At 52.6% G+C, this 23,213-nt stretch overlaps 1 protein-coding gene across 6 annotated transcripts in view; it reads right to left on the reverse strand.

The window, feature by feature from the left end:
- Positions 1 to 23,213, reverse strand: part of LOC135245122 (cullin-9) — a 48,333-nt gene that overhangs the window by 12,721 nt on the left and 12,399 nt on the right. Inside the window, exons 4-29 of one of the 6 annotated variants that reach the window (XM_064317965.1) lie at positions 22,508 to 23,095; positions 18,208 to 18,433; positions 17,482 to 17,672; positions 16,375 to 16,768; positions 15,599 to 15,791; positions 14,862 to 15,063; positions 13,992 to 14,182; positions 13,675 to 13,871; positions 13,131 to 13,368; positions 12,596 to 12,701; positions 11,675 to 11,902; positions 11,049 to 11,139; positions 10,369 to 10,540; positions 9,397 to 9,502; positions 8,403 to 8,498; positions 7,928 to 8,103; positions 6,784 to 6,917; positions 6,262 to 6,447; positions 5,638 to 5,664; positions 5,193 to 5,323; positions 3,580 to 3,762; positions 2,532 to 2,689; positions 2,054 to 2,255; positions 1,275 to 1,446; positions 855 to 1,000; positions 205 to 334 (exon numbers count right to left, since the gene is read on the reverse strand). In XM_064317965.1, the coding sequence (XP_064174035.1) occupies positions 205 to 334; positions 855 to 1,000; positions 1,275 to 1,446; positions 2,054 to 2,255; positions 2,532 to 2,689; positions 3,580 to 3,762; positions 5,193 to 5,323; positions 5,638 to 5,664; positions 6,262 to 6,447; positions 6,784 to 6,917; positions 7,928 to 8,103; positions 8,403 to 8,498; positions 9,397 to 9,502; positions 10,369 to 10,540; positions 11,049 to 11,139; positions 11,675 to 11,902; positions 12,596 to 12,701; positions 13,131 to 13,368; positions 13,675 to 13,871; positions 13,992 to 14,182; positions 14,862 to 15,063; positions 15,599 to 15,791; positions 16,375 to 16,768; positions 17,482 to 17,672; positions 18,208 to 18,433; positions 22,508 to 23,095 (4,864 nt within the window). Of the gene's footprint in view, positions 1 to 204; positions 335 to 854; positions 1,001 to 1,274; positions 1,447 to 2,053; positions 2,256 to 2,531; positions 2,690 to 3,579; positions 3,763 to 5,192; positions 5,324 to 5,637; positions 5,668 to 6,261; positions 6,448 to 6,783; positions 6,918 to 7,927; positions 8,104 to 8,402; positions 8,499 to 9,396; positions 9,503 to 10,368; positions 10,541 to 11,048; positions 11,140 to 11,674; positions 11,903 to 12,595; positions 12,702 to 13,130; positions 13,369 to 13,674; positions 13,872 to 13,991; positions 14,183 to 14,861; positions 15,064 to 15,598; positions 15,792 to 16,374; positions 16,769 to 17,481; positions 17,673 to 18,207; positions 18,434 to 22,507; positions 23,096 to 23,213 lie in introns of all 6 variants that reach the window. The other 5 variants (XM_064317967.1, XM_064317969.1, XM_064317964.1 and 2 more) reach the window with 5 other exon arrangements.

The raw sequence follows: 23,213 nt of genomic DNA on the forward strand, positions 1-23,213 counted from the left end.
GATCACATGTTTCACTAAGTCTCAAACGATGCCTTTATAGCTAAACTTAAGCTTTTAAATTGCACCCGACAAGCTGTCTAATTCCCTGAGAGACTCCAAACCACTTTGAGTGAGGCTGCGGAGTCCCATATTTGCTCAGTGCCAGAGGTCAGAGGGGCGAAAGGTGAAAGGTGAGAGGCGAGAGAGCAGGAGGGGTGACCTCACACTTCATTGGGTCGGCGCTGGAGCTCTTGTGGACCAGGATGCGCTTCTCTGCGGTGAGGGGCTTGAGTGCGTGGAGCAGCACAACGAGGGAGAGGCCCGTGGCCTGCTGCAAGGCCTCCACGGCCACGTCCTGAGGGGGGGGGGGGCAGAGAGAGCGGCCTCAGTCGCCATGCCACACGCTTTAAAAACATTCCTGCTTTCAAAGAGCCAGAACACCTGCTGGTTAAGGACCCAAGAACATAACAGAAACCCACCCTGGACCGAACACCCAGCAGCTGCAAGGCTGGCTGACATCTGACACATGAATGCCATTAGTGAACGGCAAGCCATTTATATTAAACTGCCAAACGGTCATTAAAAACATAGGGCCTTCGCCAGGGTTTCATGTAGTTTCATATGAATTATAACGGTCGATAAACCTGCTGGGTGACCGCCATTTTGACCCCATTTATTGATTAGAACAGATGTATTATGGGTAGTACAGTACCCCTCTGTATGCATTCACAGCAGGCACACTGCATATTTAAAATGTGACTCAGCGCTCAGCCCTAGTGAAAGTAAAATGAGTCAATCCCCTGATGGTGCACCGGGCTCCTCTCTCTCTCCCCCCCGCTGGCGCTGTCCGCGGGGGCGTGCGAGGGCGGGCTCACCTCCTGGCTGTTGAACTGCAGCAGTATGTACATCTGCAGCGTGGAGACGTAGAGGATGCAGGAGCCGTAGTGGAGCTCGGCGTGCCCCAGCCAGGTCCACTGCAGCCGCCGGGGCTTGCTGTGCGTCAGGCTGTACATCGTCTGGCCTGCAGGGGGAGCCGGCGCGTCAACACCGTGAGCAGAGCAGAGCAGAGACAGATCCCAGAACAAGACAGCATTACACAGTGTGTATAAAACTACATCATATAGTGCAAATGAAAGCTCATTATATAGCACGGAGGAGGGGGGAACTGACTGGGTGGAGGGAGAAGTGGACGGAGGAGGGGGGAGGGGGGGGGTAGAGGTGCAGGGGGGGGAGAGTGGGGTAGAGGTGACATGGGGGAGAGGAGTGGGGGGGTAGAGGTGGCAGAGGGCACTGACTGTTGGCGTAGAAGTCGGTGAACTCGGCCAGGTAGCCGCAGAGCTGGGGGGGGAAGTGGCGGTCGGGGCGCTCCAGGTAGCAGGGGGAGGAGACGGCCCAGCAGCGCGGGGACAGGACCAGCACCTTCACCTCACCCTCCTCCTCCAGCCCCGGGGCCTGGTCCTCCGCCATCTGTGGCAAATACACACATGCCGCACACGCACGCACACACATACACACACGCACGCACACACACACACACACACACACAGCCACATGCACTTTACCACAAATCTTCTCCATGCTTATACTGCCCTGTTATTACCAATTCTGAGTGGCCTTCAGACTGACTGAAAGTGCAACACTGAGTAGACCAGAGGCTGAAGTTTGCATTACTGCACTAATTCCTCAACATACAGCTGACAGAACAGATATTATGTTAGCATTAATACACAAGTTAACATACAGCTGAGAGGATGGACGCTATGTGTTAGCATTAATATACAAGCTAACATACACAGCTGAGAGAATGGACGCTATGTGTTAGCATTAATATACAAGTTAACATATACAGCTCAGAGAATGGGCGCTACGTGTTAGCATTAATATACAAGTTAACATATACAGCTAATAGAATGGATGCTATGCATTAGCATTAATATACAAGCTAACATACACAGCTTATAGAAAGAGGGTCATGCATTAGCTCCTGCCCTTCCTTCTCAGTCTGCGCCCCTGAGCCCGGAACAGGACAACCGAAAAAAAAGCTTGGGAGGGGTTCCTCCGGCTGGGCGCTCACCTCCTCGTCCTGGTCCTGCAGCGTCTTGTCCAGCTGCTGCAGGCGGTACAGGTGGAACTCCTGCTGCAGCTCCTCCGACTCCCGCAGGTTCTTCAGCATCTGCTGCGGGAAGCGGTTGGGGAAGCAGGTGCCGATCTGATCGATCACCGCGCTCTCCAGCCACACCTTGCCCTGGCCCAGCAGCCGGTCGCCAAGGTAATACCTGCGGATGGGGGGGGGGGGGGGGGCGTGTCTGTGATCAGCTGACCCGCTAAGTGGGCGGTATTAATCAGAAAGGCTCAGTCATGGTTCTGACTGCACCCAAAACAGCCCACACTGAACGCAAATGGGCCGTTGTCGGTAAACATCTGCACAAAAACATGTTCGCACTCTTGCAGTACCTCTGTCTTACCACTAGATGGTGAAAGGCACAGATAAGATCAGGCTTGACAGACCATAGCCCTGGAGAGCTGCGGTGCATGCTGGGAAAGTGTCTCACCTGTAGAAGTGCTCGAAGGTGTTGGCCAGCTCCAGGCCGGACAGGAAGAGCATGGGCTCCAGGAACTGCTGCAGCTGGTTGAGCGTCTCCACGTTCCCCGAGTCCACGCCGCTCTCCTGGATCATCAGGTCGATGTACTGGGCGAATCTCTCACTCACCTGTGCAGGGAGGGGGAGCATATCAGAGCTCAGGTACAAGGGCATTCATCCATTCAACCAATTCAAAACTGCCTAAAGCCCAACACAATCAAGCTCTTGATGAACTAGACAGCACCGTGGAAACAATGTACCAGACATAATCCAAGCAGACTTGCATTCAACAAGGTAAACCTTTGGCAAGAAGAACCATAGGTGTATTCTGTTCACTTACGATTTACCGGACAAGAAAACTTTACGCGATTGTTACTTAAAGTTGGGAAGAAGCAGGAGGATTGTCACGATAGCGGCCGGCTGGCCGTTAGACGGTCTTGCCGACTGGCAGTTGCTAGCCGGTCCCTGACTCACAACGTCAGTCGACGCAGGGTAATAGACAGTAACAGGAGCGTACAGCGCACACGCCAGTGACGGAACAGCAGCCTTGACGCTAGGACAGGTCAGTGTCAGCGGCGTTAGCGCCACGTGCAGTCACAACTGAACGTTACGTTCAGCGCTAGCACTGGACGGCGTGTTGCGCGCGTTAGCGACCGGACTGGCGCGTTGCACGCATTAGCGCACTGGCGCCTTACACTAGCGTACAGGGCGGTCACGCGCGTTAGCGACTCACGGCAGTCACAGACAGACGCGTTAGCGTTCAGCGCAGTCACAGACAGCGTAGGTTCGCGCGCGTAGCAGACCGACGGTGCGTTCAGCGCGTACGACAGACTGCCGTTGCGTTAGCGCGGACAGCGCGTTGCGTCATAGCGCATCACAGACAGCCGTTGCGATCCAGGCGTCACAGACGCAGCGTACATTGCCGTCACGCGCGTTAGCGACTCACGTGCAGTCATAGACAGACGCGTTAGCATTCAGCGCAGTCACAGACAGGCGTGTTGCGCGCGTTAGCGACTCACGTGCATGGCGGTGAGGATGGACAGCTGCAGCAGCGCGGCGGAGAAGCCCTGCCGCAGCGCCAGCACGAAGGCCGTCTGCTGGCCGAACAGCTCCTCCATCGCGTTCTTCAGACGCAGGTACATGTTCCTGTACCGCTCCACGAAGTCCGGCAGGCTGCACGCAGAGTCCAGAAACTTCTTCACCTGAGGGAGCGAGGGAGGGGGAGAGAGAGAGAGAGAGGAGAGAGAGAGAGAGAGGGAGAGAGAGAGGGAGGGGGAGAGAGAGAGAGGAGGAGGGAAAGAGAGCAACAGACAGAGAGAGGGAGAGAAGAGCGAGAGCAAGAGAAAGAGAGAGAGACACACGTGAGGAAAATGCTTTTCACACCCCTATTTGCCAGCTTTTCATTTTACTTTGATATGCATAACAAATAATCCCATTTCATTTTTTAATCTGCTGTGACCTAATTAGAGATTACAAAAGGTTTACTTTAGAATGATAAAGTGACTTTGCGTTCATTACCAAAAGTAATGAATGTATGGTATGATTTCAGCTGAAAAAAGGCATTACAATTTTAGAAATGGGTTAACCTGCAAAAGTAAAATGACCTTTTATAACCATTTAAAAAATGATTCCATAAATAGAGAAGCCAACTCCTTCCTCTCATTAGTGAGGAGCGCCACTGCGAGTTTCTCATTCGGAGATTCTGAATTACTGTCGCACAATCCCTCAAACCACCACCACCTGAACAGGCCTAATTAAGACCCGAATAAACGAGCATCGATACACACGAGCACATCCCATGATTCAAAGCGCTCTCATATATAATTATAGCCAGTGTTAAATGACTTAAATTGTGATGATTCAGGGGCTGGTATTGATTAAAAGGAGGAAGCCATCCCAGCATCCCTCAGCCTGAGCGCTGAAACACAGGCCTCTGGCAGCACAGAGCTCTCCACCATGACGTCTGTGTTCCCGTGTGACACAGGGCAATAAAATGGTGCGCACAATAATGGACACGATAAAAGCTGCATTAACTCATGTGCACTGTGATCACAGGCCATTTACTGGCAACTTAACACAGATGCAGTTTATTTAACAGGCATAGATTTTAACAGGCGTTCAATACAATCCAATAAAAAAATTAAAAGCGTGGTATTTAACCTGTGCGCACGCCTGTGCTGCTATTAGGGGTCTAGCCTCCTTACACCACGGAGCACGCTGATAGAAAGGAGCGTCATTATCCTTCGCCTTATCCAGAGCGACTTACACAACTTTTACATTGCATCCATTTATACAGCTGGATATATACTGAAGCGATGCAGGTTAAGTACCTCTCTCAAGGGTTCAACTGCAGTGTCCTATCCGGGAATCGAACCTGCAACCTTTTTGGTTACAAGCCCAGTTCCTAACCCATTAAACTACACTGCTGCCCAACACTGCCGAGGAGTAAGCCAGTGCTGATGTGAACAGTCATGCTCTAAATGGAGTGGGGTAAGAAAAGAACCCGGAACGTGCACCGCCCCACCGAAACATGAGGTGTGCGCCCCCCTGGGGCAGGCAGAGGTGTGGGGTACCCCCCCAGGGCACCCGTGCAGGTGTGCGGTACGGTACGGTACGACCGTCCCACGCTTACCTGTCGCTGGACCACGCCCTGCCAGCACTGCGCTATCCCGGCTATGCTGCTGGCGTTCTTCACTTTGGGCCGGACGGAGGAAGAGGAGGAGGAAGAGGCCGCCGCCTCCTTGTTCTTTCCCTCTTTGCCATCTGAAAAACAGCGCTCCGTGAAGGGAAAAAGGGCACACCGACCCCCAAGACCCCCCCTCACACAAAACCAAAATGGCAGAACAAAAAGGAAACCAAAGAAAAGCACAAAATAGGAAAAAAAAAAAAAAAAATATATATATATCCCCTGAGAGAATGTGATCACGCTAGAGGTGTATATGGTGCCATTTCAAAGTGGTTAGTGTGACTGTAAATGTGGGTCAGTGAGCTAAAAAAAGAACACATTAAAACATTTTTTAAAAGAATATAAAAATTCAAATAAATGCATTACGTTGGGCTTCTATGCTGTTACTTACTCTTTAAATCTTTGCTTCGGTTGATACCTTCTGAAAATAAGAAAGACACCTTCAATATAGAAGCTGCCAATGGCTTGTTACTGCTAATTAACAGCTGATCTTGCAGTAAGTGGTTTTTAATTTAAAGCAACTCGTCTGAGCGGATGAATTTTTACATGACTGGAAAAAAAAGATGATGATGATGAATTGCCAAAACATGTAGAGTATTAATGTTGATTTATTACTCTCAGTTACAGCCATGATTGCCTCTATAGCAGGACAGGGCCATCAAAGTCAGATTTCAGCCATCCGTTTGCATTCAAATTCATTGCCTTAATTTATTCCTTAATTAGATTTTTTTTTTTTTAATTGATTGTTTTGACAGGAGATCAAAGCCAGATGTTACAGCTGGATTGGACTGGTTCTGCCCAGGCTGAGAGCCCATCCTTGTACTAGAGAGGCTTGTTCTGTAAGTGCCTTAAATGAGCACAGCTACGATCAAGCAGCGGTTATGGCGCTACAAAATGGAGGCAGTGAGGACGCATGCAGGGTGCTGCAGGCCTGCGAGGGCCAGGCCAGGGCGGGGTGGAATGAGCTGAGGGGGGCTGGGGGGGGGCTGAGGGGGCTGCGGGGGGGGGCACTCACTGGACTTGACCGGGGGCTTGAGCTCCTCGGCGTCGGCGCGGCTGGTGTCCACGTGCACCAGCAGGTGCGTGAGGCGGCGCACACGCGAGTTGAAGATGGCCGCCCGGCTCTTGCAGCGCTTGGCGATCTCGGCGTTGTCCAGGTACTCGCTGAGCAGCCAGGACAGCGGGCTCAGGACCGGCGTGTCTGTCACAGAGGGGGGGGGGGGGGGTAAAAGAGAAGAGCGCATTACTACACCGAACAGAGCCCTTCTGCTCCTCAGACCAGCGGGAGAAGGATGAACACACACACGAGGGAGCCGTGTAGAGGCAGCCATTACAGACGAGTCTGGGTGAACAGAGGGATGAATGGCTGAGGCTGGATGATCAGATGACTGGGTGATAAGTCAGATGGTTGGATGATCTGGTGAGAGGGTTGGATGAACGGGAGATAAAGAGGGATCGAGGGATGGATCTTTAGGTGGATTTCATGGAGAGCTCAGGACCGCCGCCCCCCACCCCCCTGCTCCCCCGGACGGCGTACCTGACAGCGTGATGCTCTGCACGATGGGGGTGATGAGCGCCTCCCAGCAGGTGCGGCCCAGCGCCTCTGCCGCCTCCGCGTCGGGCAGGAAGCGGTCAGCGAACATCTGCTCGTGCCGGAGGGCGCTGTTGAGCCTGTGAGAGGGGGGCAGTCAGCCGTGTTACACCACAAGGGGCCGGAGGCGTACAGGAGGCACTCAGCACCAAAGGCCTGTAACAGGCGTGTAACAGGTGCGTAAGAGGCGTGTAAGAAGCGTGTAAATCGCGTGTAACAGGTGTGTAAATTGCGCATAATATGCGTGTAATAGGCGTGTAACAGGCCTGTAAAACACATGTAATAGGCATGTAACAGGCATGTAAAACGTATGTAATAGGCATGTAACAGCGTGTAACGTGTAATAGAGACAGCGGTACTGTAATAGGCATGTAACAGGCAGTAAACGCTTTAATAGCGTAACAGGCGTGTAAAACGCTTGTAATAGGCGTGTAACAGGCATGTAAAACGCTGTAATAGGCATGTAACAGGCGTGTAAAACGCTTGTAATAGGCGTGTAACAGGCGTGTAAAACGCTTGTAATAGGCGTGTAACAGGCGTGTAAAACGCTTGTAATAGGCGTGTAACAGGCGTGTAAAACGCTTGTAATAGGCGTGTAACAGGCGTGTAAAACGCACGTAATAGGCATGTAACAGGCGTATAAAACACATGTAATAGGTGTGTACAAGGCGTGTAAAACACATGTAATAGGCATGTAACAGGCATGTAAAACGTATGTAATAGGCATGTAACAGACGTACGCATGTAATAGGCATGTAACAGGCGTGTAAAACGCATGTAATAGGCATGTAACAGACGTGTAAAACGTATGTAATAGGCATGTAACAGGCGTGTAAAACACATGTAATAGGCGTGTAACAGGCATGTAAAACACATGTAATAGGCGTGTAAAACACATGTAATAGGCATGTAACAGGCGTGTAAAACGCATGTAATGGAAACATGTAATAGGCATGTAACAGGCATGTAAAACACATGTAATAGGCATGTAACAGGCACGTAAAACGCACATAATAGGCGTGTAACAGGCATGTAAAACGCGTGTAAGAGGTGTGTAAGAGGTGTGTAAAACGCGTGCAGGAGGACTCACTTGTTGAAAAGCTGCAGCAGCTGCACCTTGTCCTCCAGGATCTCCTGGCACCAGGTGTGGGCCTTGGTGGTGTAGAAGAGGTAGGTCCGGCAGCACAGCTGCTCCTTGAACACGGGCCAGAAGGTGGGCTTGGGCCCCAGGACCTCGAACCCGTGGACCCGGGTGTCGATGCCGCCCTGGAGAGAGGGGCCGCCACCGCCGCGGTTATTCCAGAGCATCGTGGGAAAGGCTAGCTTCCCCCCAGCCACTGCCTACAACTCCCAACCTGCACCTCTCAGCAGCGCACCTGTACGGGCTGTGTGCTGAGGGTCCTCAGCGTACGAGGCTGTGTCTCTGCAGAGCTTGCATAAAAGCAGCTCTGACAGCGGAGACCCGTTTCAGCCCGAATTTGGGTACCGGCTACTAAAGCTACTAAACAAGGTCCAGAATGTGGGTCAGGTTTTAAAAATAAAATAAAATAAAGTGCATCACGTACCTGCTGACAGCGCTTGATTCTGATCTGCACTATGGACCAGAAGCGGGTCATGTTCTCCAGCAGGACGATGCGACTGGCCGACGGCGGTACGTTCACCTGCCAATAGAAAACGCAGGGTCGGAAAGTCGCATTTTGATTGGTCGAGCGATTTCAAAAAAGATTTACAGCAACACACCGTATCACCGGATATGGAGAGAAAAGCACAGAAGTGAACCATCAAGACAAGGGCTCCGGCAGTTTTGGAAAACACAACTTGTAACCTTGTGAAACCTACACGGCCCAAACATTATGGATCCTTATAACAACCTTATAGCCTTATAAAAAGTATCATGACTGCTCCAACATACACACAAGTCATTTTCAAACTGCAATATTATAGAGTTTGTTGTTTTCAAAATGTGGTCGTTTCCTAATCTGAAACAAACCTTCCCCCCCCCCCCCCCCCCAAAATATTCCTTTACTGCCAGAACAGTACACCAGGGTTTCAGTTTACCAACAACCACCCATCATTTATCAAATTTAGAAGCTGGAAATAATAAGCCATCTGTCATTTTGAGAAAATGCGTCGTGTCCAATGCCAAGATCGCGAGCTGCAACCCGTAACAAAAACAAATCGGCAGCTGCGTTTTTAAAATCTGCTTTACAGCTCGTATGCTGCGTACGTACGCGGTGAAAAAGCATTCGCCGAAACGCTCCTGCGTATGCTGGAATTCTGAGAAACTTCTGGAACTTAACAGGAGTCAATGCGCACACATGGATACCGAATAAATCAAAATCACACACACGAAATCTATGATTGCAGTTTCAGGAAAGGTAAGAAGCCAATAAGCCCCCCCCCCACCTTTTGTTTGGTGCGTGGGCATCAAACTTCGTTAAAATGTGCGCAAAAACCGAAAACCCCGGCAGCTGGAGGTCTCTGTAGCTGCAGGAAGTCACTGGCGCGCGTCTCTCAGCGTCTCAGCGGCGCGTACTGCTAGCGGAGAGCGCTACTCACGGTGTTCAGCTCCGTGTTGATGTTGGTGGGGTCGTCTCCGCCCAGCACCACGATGCGGGCGGGCATGTAGCTGGAGTCCTCGCTGGCCACCAGCACTGCCAGCTGCCTGCATTCCAGAACAGCGGGGGGCACATATTTTCACTCGGGTTCACCTCTGTCCCCAAAGAGCACTGTTCACATTCTCAAAGGAGGGCAGGGGAGACTGAATGAACGCGAAACTGCGAGAGGGCCATCTGCTCGTTTTATTTTTTGTTTGTTTCACACAATACGCTAACTGGCTTCATCTGTCACAGTGGCTACTCTGCCATACGCAAATGTAAACAGGCAATAATATAAGATTATATTACGCACACTTAAAAAAACCAGAAAAAAAACAGCAGCGATTTAATGGAGATGTTGGAAGAGTTGGCTATGGGCTATTTGAGCACGCAGAGGCAGATGTTAAAGCAAAGCACATCCACCTCTCCATTTGCTGATGAAAGCAGCCCTGGGCACCAACTGAGCATGTCCGAGAAAGACATTAAAAATACAGATTCATTTTTTCAAGCAGAAAGGACACTCTGCCTTCCTTTTACATTTAAATTGTTTTTATTCAGACAGAGGAAAGGCAGAGAGGGCTGCAGAGAGAGATGGGATCACAGTGTCTAAAGTGCCATGGTGGGAGATCAAACCCCCAAACCACATGGGGGGGGGGGGGGGTGTCTGTATAAGGTTGAGTGCTGGCTGCCTTACAGACTGACACACACATACTCATCGCCATATTTAAACTATATTTTGTAGAGAAATCCACACAGCTTCAGTAAGCTGCAGAAAACATATGAGCTTGTTTTTTTATGTCCCTGATAACGATTTAGCCTATATAACATTTAAACATGCACTTTGGACACATTTACTGACTCGAGTCAGATACGTAACAAAACAAAGCCTGAGTCACAGATAACACATCAGAGAGAAGTGAATGATAAGACGTACCTAATCACCACCCCCTTGTGCATGTAGAGGTTGATGAAGTGGGAACCTGTGCAGCCGTTGGACTCCCAGAAGGTTTTGGGGTTCTTGTCGGTGAGCTTGTTGGCTCGGTGGTGATTGGAGGAGACCTCCACCTTCTCCCAGCACTTGTCCTCCTTCAGCTCCACACTGGACCCTGCAGGAGCCAATCAGCACACAGCTCAGGTTCGGACCGGCCAGTCGCACGACACAAAAGGACATCCAGATATTAACATTCACGCTGAAGCTGAAGCGGCAGTCACATGACCCACTCACTGGACATTAGCCACATGACCCAATGGACAACATCATGTGACCTATGCACATACATTTGTCACATCATGTGACTAGCCCCCTCAGCTTCATTTACACTGAAGCTGAGGGGGCTAGTCACATGACCTGTTGGACAGTAGTCACATGACCCACTGGACATTCGTCACATGACCCACTGGACAGTTGTCACATGACCCACTGCACAGTTGTCACATGACCCACTGGACAGTAGCCACATGACCCACTGGACATTCGTCACATGACCCACCGGACAGTCGTCACATGACCCACTAGACAGTCATCACATGACCCACTAGACATTCGTCACATGACCTGCTGGACATCCAGTCATTTGCATGCGAGTAAGAGGCCGGAGGCGGCGGCTCGCGGACCTTGGCACAAGTTGCGGAGGAAGACGTCGAAGAAGGGGATGTTGATGGGCTGGTGGCTGCGGCGGTGCTCCTCGATCTGGCCCAGGACCATCTGTGGAGAGGCCGGGAAGGGGAAGGAAGAGAGTCAAACAGGGCGAGAACACCCCGGCATTCAAAACGTGAAGTGAATGAAGACCATACGCAGCGCAAACTCAAGGGGCAAACTGATCATAATGCGCACATAAGTGTGTTCCATTCAAATGCGAGACTATTAAAATACGCCAAATAATTGGCTTTCATCATTACTGGTCTGCTTTAAAGGGCACAGAGGGCTGTTCCCTGGGAGGGAAAATACTTTATTACAATCATCATATCATTACCATGAATGCACTATGAACATGATTTGCAATATCATTACCATTTATGTAATACGAACAGATCATAATAAAGTGCAGGGAAACTATGGAAACGGCAAATCTGGATGCACAGATTTGGCCATCAGGGACTATTTTTTTTTTAACGGCCTATCCTGTTAAGCGGGATCAATGGGCCGAGCTAGCAGCTGTCCCAGAAGCCCCCAGCCCCCCCCCGCTCTATAGCGACCCACGGACGGCGGTACAGGAAAGCGGGAGGAGCCGGCGCCGGACCTGAATGCAGCCGGCCAGTATGCTGGTGGTCATCTTCTTGTAGAGGCTGGCGTACTTCTCGCAGTCCCCGATCAGGTCGCGCAGCTCGGTCACCAGCAGCAGGCTGGCGCTGTGCTTGTCCAGCGCCTTGATCAGCGCGTCCTTGGTGCCCAGGCGGCACATCACCACCGCGTAGTCCTTGTTCAGCGTGGCCAGCCGGTACAGGAAGCGGATGAAGAGCTGCACCACCTAGTGAGGGGGGTGGGGGGGGGGGTTCGGGGAGGACGTGAGAGACCACCAGGGAATGCGCGCCGGGCCGGGACCAGGCAAACAAACACTTTGGTTTCGTTTTACAAGCACAGCATGTGAACGCACGCACAACGGGGTTCGGGGCGGGGGGGTTATGGGATTCAGGGTGGGGGGGTTACGGGGTTCGGGGCAGGGGGGTTACGGGGTTCAGGGCGGGGGTTACGGGGTTCGGGGCGGGGGTTACGGGGTTCTTTATTGCCGTCGGTTTAAGGACGACAATAAAGATATTCAATTCAAAACATTTTATTTTACAGTGTAACATGGAATCCTCTATTTCCCCCTAAACCAGTGGTTCCAACCCCCTGCTTCTGGAGATCTGCCGTCCTGTACGTTTTACCTCAAACCCTAATCTGACACACCTGATTCTGCTCATTAGCAGCTCAGTGAGATCTCTAGCTGTCAGAATGAGGTGCAGCTTTTTTGGGGTTGAAGTGAAAACCTACAGGACGGTAGAACTCCAGGAACAGGGTTGGGGAGCACTGCTCTAACCTCACACAGATAAGCAGGCAGATGCACACACCCTCACACCTTCTCTGTGCGGGCAGACTGTGAATACAGTGAACAGCAGATAGCTAGCCAGGGCTGCGTAATGTACTGCATTAGTGAGGGGAGTGACAGGGACCGGCTCCCTACCTCTCGGTCATTGATGAAGGCCGTCAGGGAGGACAGGCAGGGCTCTATGCTCTCGTGCCAGGGCAGTAGGTCCTCCTGGTAGTTGTCAAGGAACTTATTCAAAATCCTGAGAAGAAGAGTACAACACACAGCCGGTCGGTTAGCTGTCACAGTCACATCACAAACCTGGGGCCAAAAGTGCCCCACAAGGAAACAAAATGCACAACTACTATCAAGGGGAATTATTCGCTTATTTATAAAGGTACAGTTAGCATGGCTGACAACAGAGCAAAATCCAATTGACCCAGCTATTCATAAATCAGTTTCTCTTTCCTTTATTTATTACAAACATCACCGTTAAAGGGACAGTACTACTGCACTATGACACAGTTACCAAAGTAACGGAGAAGTTTTCCCTGATCCAAGACTACGACAGCTGTGTCCGAGCTACGACCCCCCACGCCCAGCCTCGGCCTCGCCAGCCAACCAGCCGTCTGCACCGCCCCTAACCCCGCCCCCTCCGGACCGGACCGGACCGAGCCCCGCCCCCGCTGACCTCAGGATGGAGAGCTGCGTGGCCCGGTCCACGCGGTGCTGGTCCATCAGGCGCACCAGGTCCTGGAAGGTGTCCTTGTTGCGGGTCACCTGGTTGCGCTCCTCCTCCAGCTGGGAGGTGTCGTCGCACAGGAGCTGCTCCAGCGTCAGGATCACCTCCTTGGTGGCCGTCATCTCCTTCAGGCTCACCACCAGCATCTTCAGCCCCGTGTCCTTGAAGTCCAGCTCCTCCTTCGACTCTGCGGAGGAGGAGTCTAGGAGGACGGATGTCCTAGTGACGCCTCGACCATGAGATTGGTCCACGGTTACGCGTTACGACTCGGGCGGGGGCGGGTTCAGGGCAGGGGGGTTATGGGGTTCAGGGCAGGGGGGTTACGGGGTTGCAGGGAGCGGCTTGGCAGGGTTACAGGCAGGGTTACGTTAGGGCGCGGGGGGTTACGGGGTTCAGGGCGGGGGGGTTACAGGGTTCAGGGCGGGGGGGTTACAGGGTTCAGGGCGGGGGGGAATCCAGGTTCAGGGCGGAGCGGTCATGGCTGCAGGCGTACCTTGCTTCTCCAGCTTGTGCACCATGGAGATGTGGTTGAGGGCGATGATGGCCAGCATGGTCTCCGCCCGCGGGGCCGACAGGCACTTCTGCAGGACGGCGCTGATCCCGCACGCCACCAGCTGCTCCGCCAGGCTCTTATGGCTGGAGATCAGCATGATCACCACCAGCAGGCCGTCCCGCACCGACACCGTGGACCTGCAGGGTCCAAAAATAAATAAATAAATACATAAATACAATAAGAAAACGTCACGTTGTGTAAGAGAAATGAAAGCACGCGGCCGATGGGCGTGGCGACGCTCGGTGGGCGGGGCCTACCCCGGGGTGTTGAGCATGAGCTCGATGGCGGCGGGGATGGCGCCCAGCAGGCCCGTGGAGCCCTCGGGCGTGGCCGAGCCGATGCTGGCGAAGATCTCCAGCATCATCTGGGTGCCCGACTCGGACAGGGGCAGGCACCGGCCCATGCTGCGGATGTCGTGCTTGCTGGCCCCCGTGATCACCTTCAGGGCCTGGGGGAGGGGTGGGGGGGGGGGACAGCATTAAAAACCCAGGTCCCAGAGCACTGTCCTGCCTGTGTGCTTCTGTTTTCTGCCAAACTGTCCTGCCTGTGTGCTTCTGCCTTAAGCCAAAGACTTAGTGCTCTAAAAAGGTTTCTCCGGCCAAGGAGGAAATAATGCTAGTCAACAACATTATCTGATATGACAAAATTTAGGGCAGAAGTTCACAGGACTTTTAGGGGCTCTTCTGTGAAAGGTGGTGGGAGGACAAGGACGCAATGTTAAAAACCAAGACCACTGCCTTCTGCAGTGTGCTTCTGCCTTAAGCCGTAGACTTAGTGCCCATAACACTGTTTTAGTTAGTCAACAACATTCTCTGCTATCACAAAATAGGGACTTCTGGGTCCAAGTTGAACTATGCGGTTGTTCCCTGCACTTGGACCGGTACTTTTCTCTAGGGGTTTTCGTCATACTTGTTCCTGGTTATGGTTATACACTTTGTTGTACATCGCTCTGGATAAGAGCGTCTGTCAAATGCCTGTAATGTAATGTAATGTAACGTAATGTAATGTAACGTAATGTAATGTAACGTAAAGTAATGTAATGTAACGTAAAGTAATGTAAAGTAAAGTAATGTAAAGTAATGTAATGTAAAGTAATGTAAAGTAATGTAATGTCTGTGAGGACTCACCGCCAGCGCAATCTTCTGCACCTGCGTGCAGCCGGGGTGCTCCTGCATGAAGGACAGGATGGCCTTGACCCCGCCCTCGGTGGCGAAGGACACCCGCCATTCGTAGCGCAGCATGAGGATGCAGACGAGGCGCAGCGTGCTCACCACCACCTCCTGGGGCTGGCCGCTGAGCCGCTCCACCAGCAGCTTCAGGATCTTATCCCTGCGCGGGGGGGGGGGGGGAGGGGGGGAGAGGAGGGAGGAGAGGGAGGAGGAGGAGATGAGAGAGAAGGGAGGAGAGGGAGAGAGGAGGGCACAGAGAAGAGAGAGGGAGAGGGGGGAGGAGGGAGAGGGGTGAGAGAGAGGGAGAGTCAGAGAGAGAGATAAGACCTTGCTCAGCTCAGATCAACAACTTGGCACCACCTTCAGATTCACATCCAGGAGAGAGAGGAGAGAGACAGGCAGAGCTCAGTGTCTCGGCCTTCACATGGAGTCTCCAGTTTTAATGCACCAGGTCCTCCATTAAAACAAAGTCAGGCCCAATACACAACCAGCAGAGCTTTACTGCTCACCTAAGCTTGGCTCCCATCAGTCTGCAGCAGGCTAATGTACTTAGCAACGCAAGATGATTAAGAAAGAATTTACCGGAAGAGTGAAAATGCCAAAGCAGAGACAGCACAAGCAAGCAGTTCCAGGCACAGTCCAAGCTGCCCACTGGAGAGGGATCAGGCAGAAAGGGAAGGGCGCTGGGCGCTCACCGGATGGTCTGGGCGGAGTCCGTCCGCAGGCTGCTCCTCTCCTGGGGCCCCTCGTCCATCAGGATCTTGGCGATGAACTTCATGCCGGCCAGCTGCTGGCCGGGGTCCGAGCCGCTCTTCTTCATGATGTCCACCACCTCCCCCATCTTCTCCAGCGAGTTCCTCTTGCCCTGGATCTTCGGGTTGTTGAAGACTGGAGAGAGAGAGACCAGAAGAGACGTCCAATCGCTGCCCGCACATTACGCAAGGGACTACAATATCTATTCTGTGGAGCACTTGTAGCACACCGCTTCAAAAATACTATTAATGAAGCTTATTGCTATCGCTATCATCATAATTATTCAAACTTGTTTTTGTTTGCCGCAAACCTGCGTCGCAAGACCGGCGACAGCTTAATTAAGTTTGCTCCAAACACTGGGCTCACAGAGAGTACTCTCTCTGCCATCAGGGAGACGGTGACATTAAACAGTCCAATGCCTTCATCCGTCTCCGGGGAACCAGGCAAATCACCATCCTAGAGCACTCGTTTACTCCTAATACATTTACTGCTCGTTCAAATGACCCGTACGGCAATCAACACCAGGGGTAAAACATTGCACTGTCTCGTTACCCCTGTCCCCTGCCCTGCCCTGCCCTGCCCTGCCCCCTGCCCCCCCCTCCCCCCCCCCCCCCCACACACACACAGTTCCACAAATGACACCGAATTGACCGCGAACGGTCGATGTAGCGCCAGGAAGCCACTAGCCGCTCCGCGCGGCTAAGCGCTAAGCGCTAACCTTTCATCTTCTCCTCCAGGTCCTCGGGGTACTTGGACTCGTCCTCCTTGGGCAGCTCGCTCTCGGCGTCCGAGCTGCTGCAGTTGCCCGAGTCGGAGGGCGCCTCCTTCTTGGGCTTCTTGGAGACGGAGCCCAGGTTGGCCAGCGAGGAGGAGGACGAGGTGGAGGCGCAGGGGCCCTGCCCGTCCAGCTCCATGGGGCTGAGGGAGGCGTGCAGCAGGTCCTCCTCCAGGCCGCCGCCGCGCTGCAGGTAGTGGCGGGCGAAGATGTGCGAGCACTGCAGGTCGCGCAGGCAGGACGGCGGCAGCGCCTGCTTCAGGTAGTGCAGCACCTTCTGCGCCACCTCGCCGGGCACCGACAGCTCCACCAGCGCCACCTCGTCCAGGTCCTCCATCTGGGGGGATGCGACAGGGGCGAGACAGTGGTGACATCAGCTTACAGGTAGGAAACAGCAAGCCTCCTCCAATCACACAGATAACGCTGTTAACAGCTAATAAAACAGAACATCCAAGAATAATGCTGACAGTGGATACTTTCTGACAGCACTTTCAGGCTTAGTTTGTATAAGCAGGAAGTAGGAAGCATTCTTCAGCAAACACAATCATAATTGTTCTATTGGTTGTTAAAAATTCTGTGATTCTGTGTGCTTGTTCCCCACCAGTGTGGTGACATCACAACCCTTTAATACCTGTTTTTTTTTTTTTTGTCACTGGGAGGGGCATTCAAATCAACACACACAATTCCAGCATACACTTATTCACAAGCAAATCTTGTACACCTTTAGAGGAGGAGGAAGATGATGAACGTCTGGATGAATGTTCTCTCAAGCTGCACAGGAAGAAAGCCAGCATGTGTGATCGTGTTAGTGAAGAGAGAGAGAGAGAAAGAGCGAGCACAGAAAGGGTTCAAATACAGAAGGAGAGCAAACAGAGGGGGAAAGAGAAAGTAAATATGAAAAGCAAACAGAAAGACAAAGGGAAGGAGTGAGGGAACACAGAAGGTGTGCAGGTTTGTGTGTGTGTGTGTGCATGCGCGTCTGTGTGTGGGCGCACGTGTGTGTGTGTGTGCATGCGCGCATGTGTGCGTGTGTGTGTGCTCCAGGCTCACCTGGTCGTCCAGGCTCTGCCTCAGGATGGCGTTGACCTCCTGCTGCTGCTTGGGCTCCAGTTTCTTGATGAAGAAGAGCACCTCCCACCACTCGGCCCGGCTCAGGGCCCCGCCCTCCTCCTGCAGCCCCTCGGCCAGGTAGGGCAGGGAGTACAGCCCCCCGGGGGGCTTGGAGAAGAACGTCTGGCTCACTGACAAACAAAGACAAGGATACGCGCACACACCATGCACACACACACACACACACACACGCACACACACACACGCACACACGCACACGCACACGCACGCACGCGCACGCACACACACGCACGCACACACACACACACACACAAGCACGCACGCGCACACGCACGCACGCGCACACACACACACACGCACACACCACGCACGCACGCACGCACGCACACACACGCACACACCACGCACGCACGCACGCACACACACGCACACACAAGCACGAACGCGCACACACACACACACACGCACGCAAACAGACAAGAGCGAGAGTTAGTCGGTCACAGAGTCAAAAGAAATGGCCTTTCCCCAAAATGGTAGGACAACGCTGGCAAGAGAAGAAGTCTCTGAGAAGTCGTTTCTTCACTTCCACACAAGTTCTCTAATGTGTCGGCCTGTGGTGTCAACGCTGGCTGATACAAGCATGCCTTCACCTTCAAATGGCATTTGTGGTGCGTTACATGACGGATGCACTCATGGAGGACTTACCAGCTGTGAGTTTGAGCGTCTCTGTGAAGGAGGCTCTCTTCCCAGCTGTGAGTTTTAGAGTCTCTGTGAAGGAGGCTCCCTTACCAGCTGTGAGTTTGAGCGTCTCTGTGAGGGAGCTGGCCTTCTCCTGCGTCTCCTTCTCGGCCTGCCCGCTGGTCCCGCTGCCCAGGATCTCGATCATGTGCCAGTGAACCCAGTACGTCCGGGAGAGCGAGTTCCAGTACACCTGAGACACACAGGAGACATCGGTTTCACTCAAATAAATAAATAAATAAATAATACACCTGCAAATACACTACAGGGCCAAAAGTACGTGGACACCTGAACATCACACCCATACGTGCTTGTTGAACATCCCACTCCAAAACCATGGGCATTAATATGGAGTCTGTCCCCCCTTCACTGCTATAGCAGCCTCCACTCTCGTGGGAGGGCTTTACAGTAGATTTTGGAACACGGCAGCAGGGATTTGCTTCCATTCCGTCACAAGAGCATTAGTGAGATCAGGCACTGACGTTGGGCGATAAGGAAGCTCTGGATTGCAGTCGGCATTCCAATTCATCCCAAAGGTGTTCAGTGGGGTTCAGCTCAGGGCTCTGTGCAGGCCAGTCTTCTACACAAAACTCGGCAAACCATTCCTTTATGAACCTCACTTTGTGCACGGGGGCATTATCATGCTGAGACCGGAAATGGCCTTCCCCAAACGGTTGCCACAAATTTGGAACCACACAATTCTCTAGAATATGATTGCATGCTGTAGCATTAAGATTTCCCTTCACTGGATCTAAGGGGCCTAGCCCACACCATTAAAAACAGCCCCAGACCATTATTCCCCCTCCACCAAACTTTACAGTTGGCACTACGCATAATGGATAGGAGTTCTCCTACATCATCAAACCCAGTGGAGTTCCGTCAGATGGAGACAGCTGAGCGTGATTCATCACATCAAAGCTGTGTTCCAGGCCATTGTTTCTCCTGTGCTTTCATCCAGTCTCAGCCAAACTTGGCAATGGCATGGCTGGCGGCACAGTTTCAGCGCAAATTATAGAACTGTGTAGCCTGGATTTCTGATCGCGCACGGAAGATGGCTGTGCCAAAGCCAGCAGCACTGGCTGTACAAGATCTAGAAGCTGTGAGATGAGCGGCAGATTACGGCAGGTAAGGGCAGTAAAGCGGAGTAGAGAGGAGCAGGTAGAGCGGCAGATAGAGCGGAGCACGCTCCAGCTACGGCGCAAAGCATGGCGCGGAATCTTAAACGCGACGCGCGCACTCAGACGCATTTCTCCTCGTGATTGGATGGTTTTTTTTTTTCTTTCTGTCAGCTCTGCAAGGCGCGCGCGCTGGATGAAAAGATGGAGACGGACGGCTCGGAGGCAGAAGAGCGGGCCCGGCGAGTCCGAGGGACTGCAAGCCAGCGTCCGACTGACACCACGAAAAGAGAGAAGAAAGAAAGAAGCTGACTCACTCTCTCTCTCTCTCTGTGGCAGGCTAAATACTCCACTACTCCTCTTAATAACGAAGCTGCTTTGTACTTGGTGCAATGCAAAAACAGGAAATTCCTACAAAGAACTCGAAGTCACTCCTGATGAACACACAATCAAATTTATTACATTTCAGTGGTCTCTGTCAGACTACTGGCAATGTTACTTTTTGTGTCACTTAAGACTTGAGATAAAAATTTAACAGCACTAGTAATTGTATTCTGTCCACTTTTTTTAAATTTCCTTGGACTGGATCAATATAATAATGACACCATTTCAACTCACATTGTCCCACATTGCAGCAGTTTAACTTAACTGATTCCCAGGTAAACACAGGGACACACAAACACCTTCGGAAGTACACCCAGGGCCCAGACGGTTCCCCATGAACAGGGAAGCAGGGAGCTGAGAGAATTATTCACCAGTGGTTTCTCCCGCACCTCGTTAGTTCTGCTTTTGCATTATTACTCCCTCTGGGAAACAACACTCCTTCCAAAGATTTATCCCAGTGTAACCGTAAAAAAAAACAACAGCAAAGCAATTCCACGCTGAACGAGGCTGACTGACTGACTGACTGACTAACTGATAGGAGGAAGAATCTTATTATGCCATAGAGCTGGGTGCTCCGTGAGACAAAATAGGTTAAGTGTTTAAAAAAAGGAGCTCCTTATTTGGGAGTTGGCACCGTTACCGTTCGTCGGTGAGCAGAGCATCTCCCTCAGAATCTGGAGCAGAGGGAAAATGGTGGGCCTGGTTATTAAGAGTGTGATATAACTGGGAGGGACCACAAAAGAAAAAAAAAAAGGACCGTCCAAATAAATCTAAGATGAACGGCAAATGAGTCTAAAACGGCAGAGCGTCGCCTTGGAAACGGCTGGACGAGGACAGGAGCGGAAGGGCAAACGCTACTCTACCTTATAAACAATGACCTGCAGACCTACTGCTCCGTTCCAACAGGGCGGCCATTTTACCCATTTTTCCCAGAAATGGACACCGAGAGATTACAAATGTCAGAAAAAAATTTGTAGGTGAAATACTGCATGTGAGCTGGGCTTTTCAGCTGGAAGCAGCCAGGTACAACGTGTTCTCAGGATGCGTTCAAATGTAATACGAAAGAATCGGAACACCAGTTCATCCTTTCACAGGTCACTGTTGCTCTTCCCATGTTTCAACTCTTAATTAAAATAAAACTTGCTCATTTCAAACAGCTTGTCAGGTCTGTAGAAAACTTGCCCAGGAATCATCCTGTATTGTCACAGTTTATGTTGAGACTGAGCAGTACCAGCAAAATGTTTATGAGGTATAAGCCTTCTGAATTCAGGCGAGAAAGTGAAACTGCCCTAAAGCAGTCCAAGTGAAGACCTAAAGGGGCTGGCGGACACAGTAGGAAAGCAGACACCCTGAAACAGAGTATTATCCGTTATACAGTACTGAGTATTACCTGCAAACTGATGATTTGCACACACTCCAGAGGAAGCTAACCCGGCCAGTTCATGCACATAGTCTACATCTTTTAGTGTGCGGAAGGGAGAACAGGTTTTATGTCTATCTGTCCCAGTTGCAGCCACTATTTGTTTTTGAAAAAGCTTAAATTCCATATTCCAAATAGGGCAGTTCCTTTTTTTGAATCTATTTTCCCCCATTTTCCTTTTTGTGCAATTAATGTAATTGCCAAAGGCTCCTCAGTCAAAATGAAACCCAGTTTGCAGACCGCCATGCAGTAAACGCAGCTCAGCCTCTTAAACGCAGGCTCTAGCCCTGCGTGAGGAAAGGGCAGGTTACCTGTGAGAGAGGCAGTTGTGTGAGGTAGAGGGGCAGGAGGTGGGCAGTACCTGCGTGAGGTACAGAGGTAGGGCAGTACCTGGTGAGGTAGAGGGCAGTACCTGGTGAGGTAGAGGGCAGTCCTGTGTGAGGTAGAGGGGCAGTGCCTGTGAGTAGAGGGGCAGTACCTGCGTGAGGAAGAGGGGCAGTACCTGCGTGAGGTAGAGGGGCAGTACCTGTGTGAGGTAGAGGGGCAGTGAGGTAGAGGGACAGTACCTGCGTGAGGTAGAGGGGCAGTACCTGGTGAGTAGAGGGCAGTGCCTGGTGAGGTAGAGGGGCAGTGCCTGTGTGAGGTAGAGGGCAGTGAGGGTAGAGGGGCAGTGCCTGTGTGGGTAGAGGGGCAGTGCCTGTGTGAGGTAGAGGGGCAGTGCCTGTGTGAGGTAGAGGCAGTTTAAATCCTTAAAGGGCAGTGCCTTGTATGATAGGCAGTGCCTTGTGAGGTAGAGGGCAGTGCCTGTGTTAAGCGTAGTAGAGGCAGTGCCTGGTGAGGTAGAGGGCAGTGCCTGGTAGCTCTGTGTGAGGTAGAGGGCAGTGCCTGTGTGAGGTAGAGGGGCAGTGCAGTGTAGAGGGCAGTGCCTGTGTGAGGTAGAGGGGCAGTGCCTGGTGAGGTAGAGGGCAGTACCTGTGTGAGGTAGAGGGGCAGTACCTGTGTGAGGTAGAGGGGCAGTGCCTGTGTGAGGTAGAGGGGCAGTGCCTGTGTGAGGTAGAGGGGCAGTGCCTGTGTGAGGTAGAGGGGCAGTACCTGTGTGAGGTAGAGGGGCAGTGCCTGTGTGAGGTAGAGGGGCAGTGCCTGTGTGAGGTAGAGGGGCAGTGCCTGTGTGAGGTAGAGGGGCAGTGAGGTAGAGGGGCAGTGCCTGTGTGAGGTAGAGGGGCAGTGAGGTAGAGGGGCAGTGCCTGTGTGAGGTAGAGGGGCAGTGCGGTAGAGGGGCAGTACCTGTGTGAGGTAGAGGGGCAGTGAGGTAGAGGGGCAGTGCCTGTGTGAGGTAGAGGGGCAGTACCTGCACAGGTGGCGAGCCGTCGTTGCTGTATCGGAAGTCCCCCTCGTCGCCGGCGCTGACCTCCTCGTAGTCCTCCAGCATGCGGACCAGCATGCCGCTCTTCAGGTTGTCCTGCACGTACTCCACGTAGGCGGTGCGGCTGGCGAAGTCGGTGCGCGTCTTGAAGCTGCTGGCCGCCTTCCGCTTGGGCGGGGCGGCGGCCATGACGGTGGGCGAGGCGGAGAAGCGGGGCTGGAAGATGGAGCGCAGGGGGCGGGGCCCCTCGTCCCTCCCGGGGGACATCAGGGAGCCGGCCTGCGGCGGCTGGCGGTTGCGGTCCCAGCCCATCACGCGCACCAGCTCCGAGATGAGGTTGGCCATCGCCATGGTGAACTCGAACTCCCGCTGCACCCGGGACTGCTCCGTCTGGTGGCCCGCCCCCAGGGCCGAGGAGGAGGAGGAGGAGTAGCCCGAGGAGGAGGAGGAGGAGCCGCCGCCGCCCTCCTGCCGCTCGGAGCTGGACTCCACCCCGGCCGTGTTCAGCTTGTCCATGAGGGACGTCACGCACAGGTAGCGCTTCACCAGAGAGAACAGCAGCTTTCCCGGGATCTGCAATTCAGCGCTTTGCAGTTACTCAGCCGCACGTGGGGACACAGAGCAAAATAAACTCACCCCCTCTAACCAACACAAGCCGAACTGCAGTCTTGTTAAATGATCACTGTGGCAC

The sequence above is a fragment of the Anguilla rostrata genome, chromosome 18 (genome assembly GCF_018555375.3).
Source record: "Anguilla rostrata isolate EN2019 chromosome 18, ASM1855537v3, whole genome shotgun sequence".
NCBI lineage: Eukaryota > Metazoa > Chordata > Actinopteri > Anguilliformes > Anguillidae > Anguilla > Anguilla rostrata.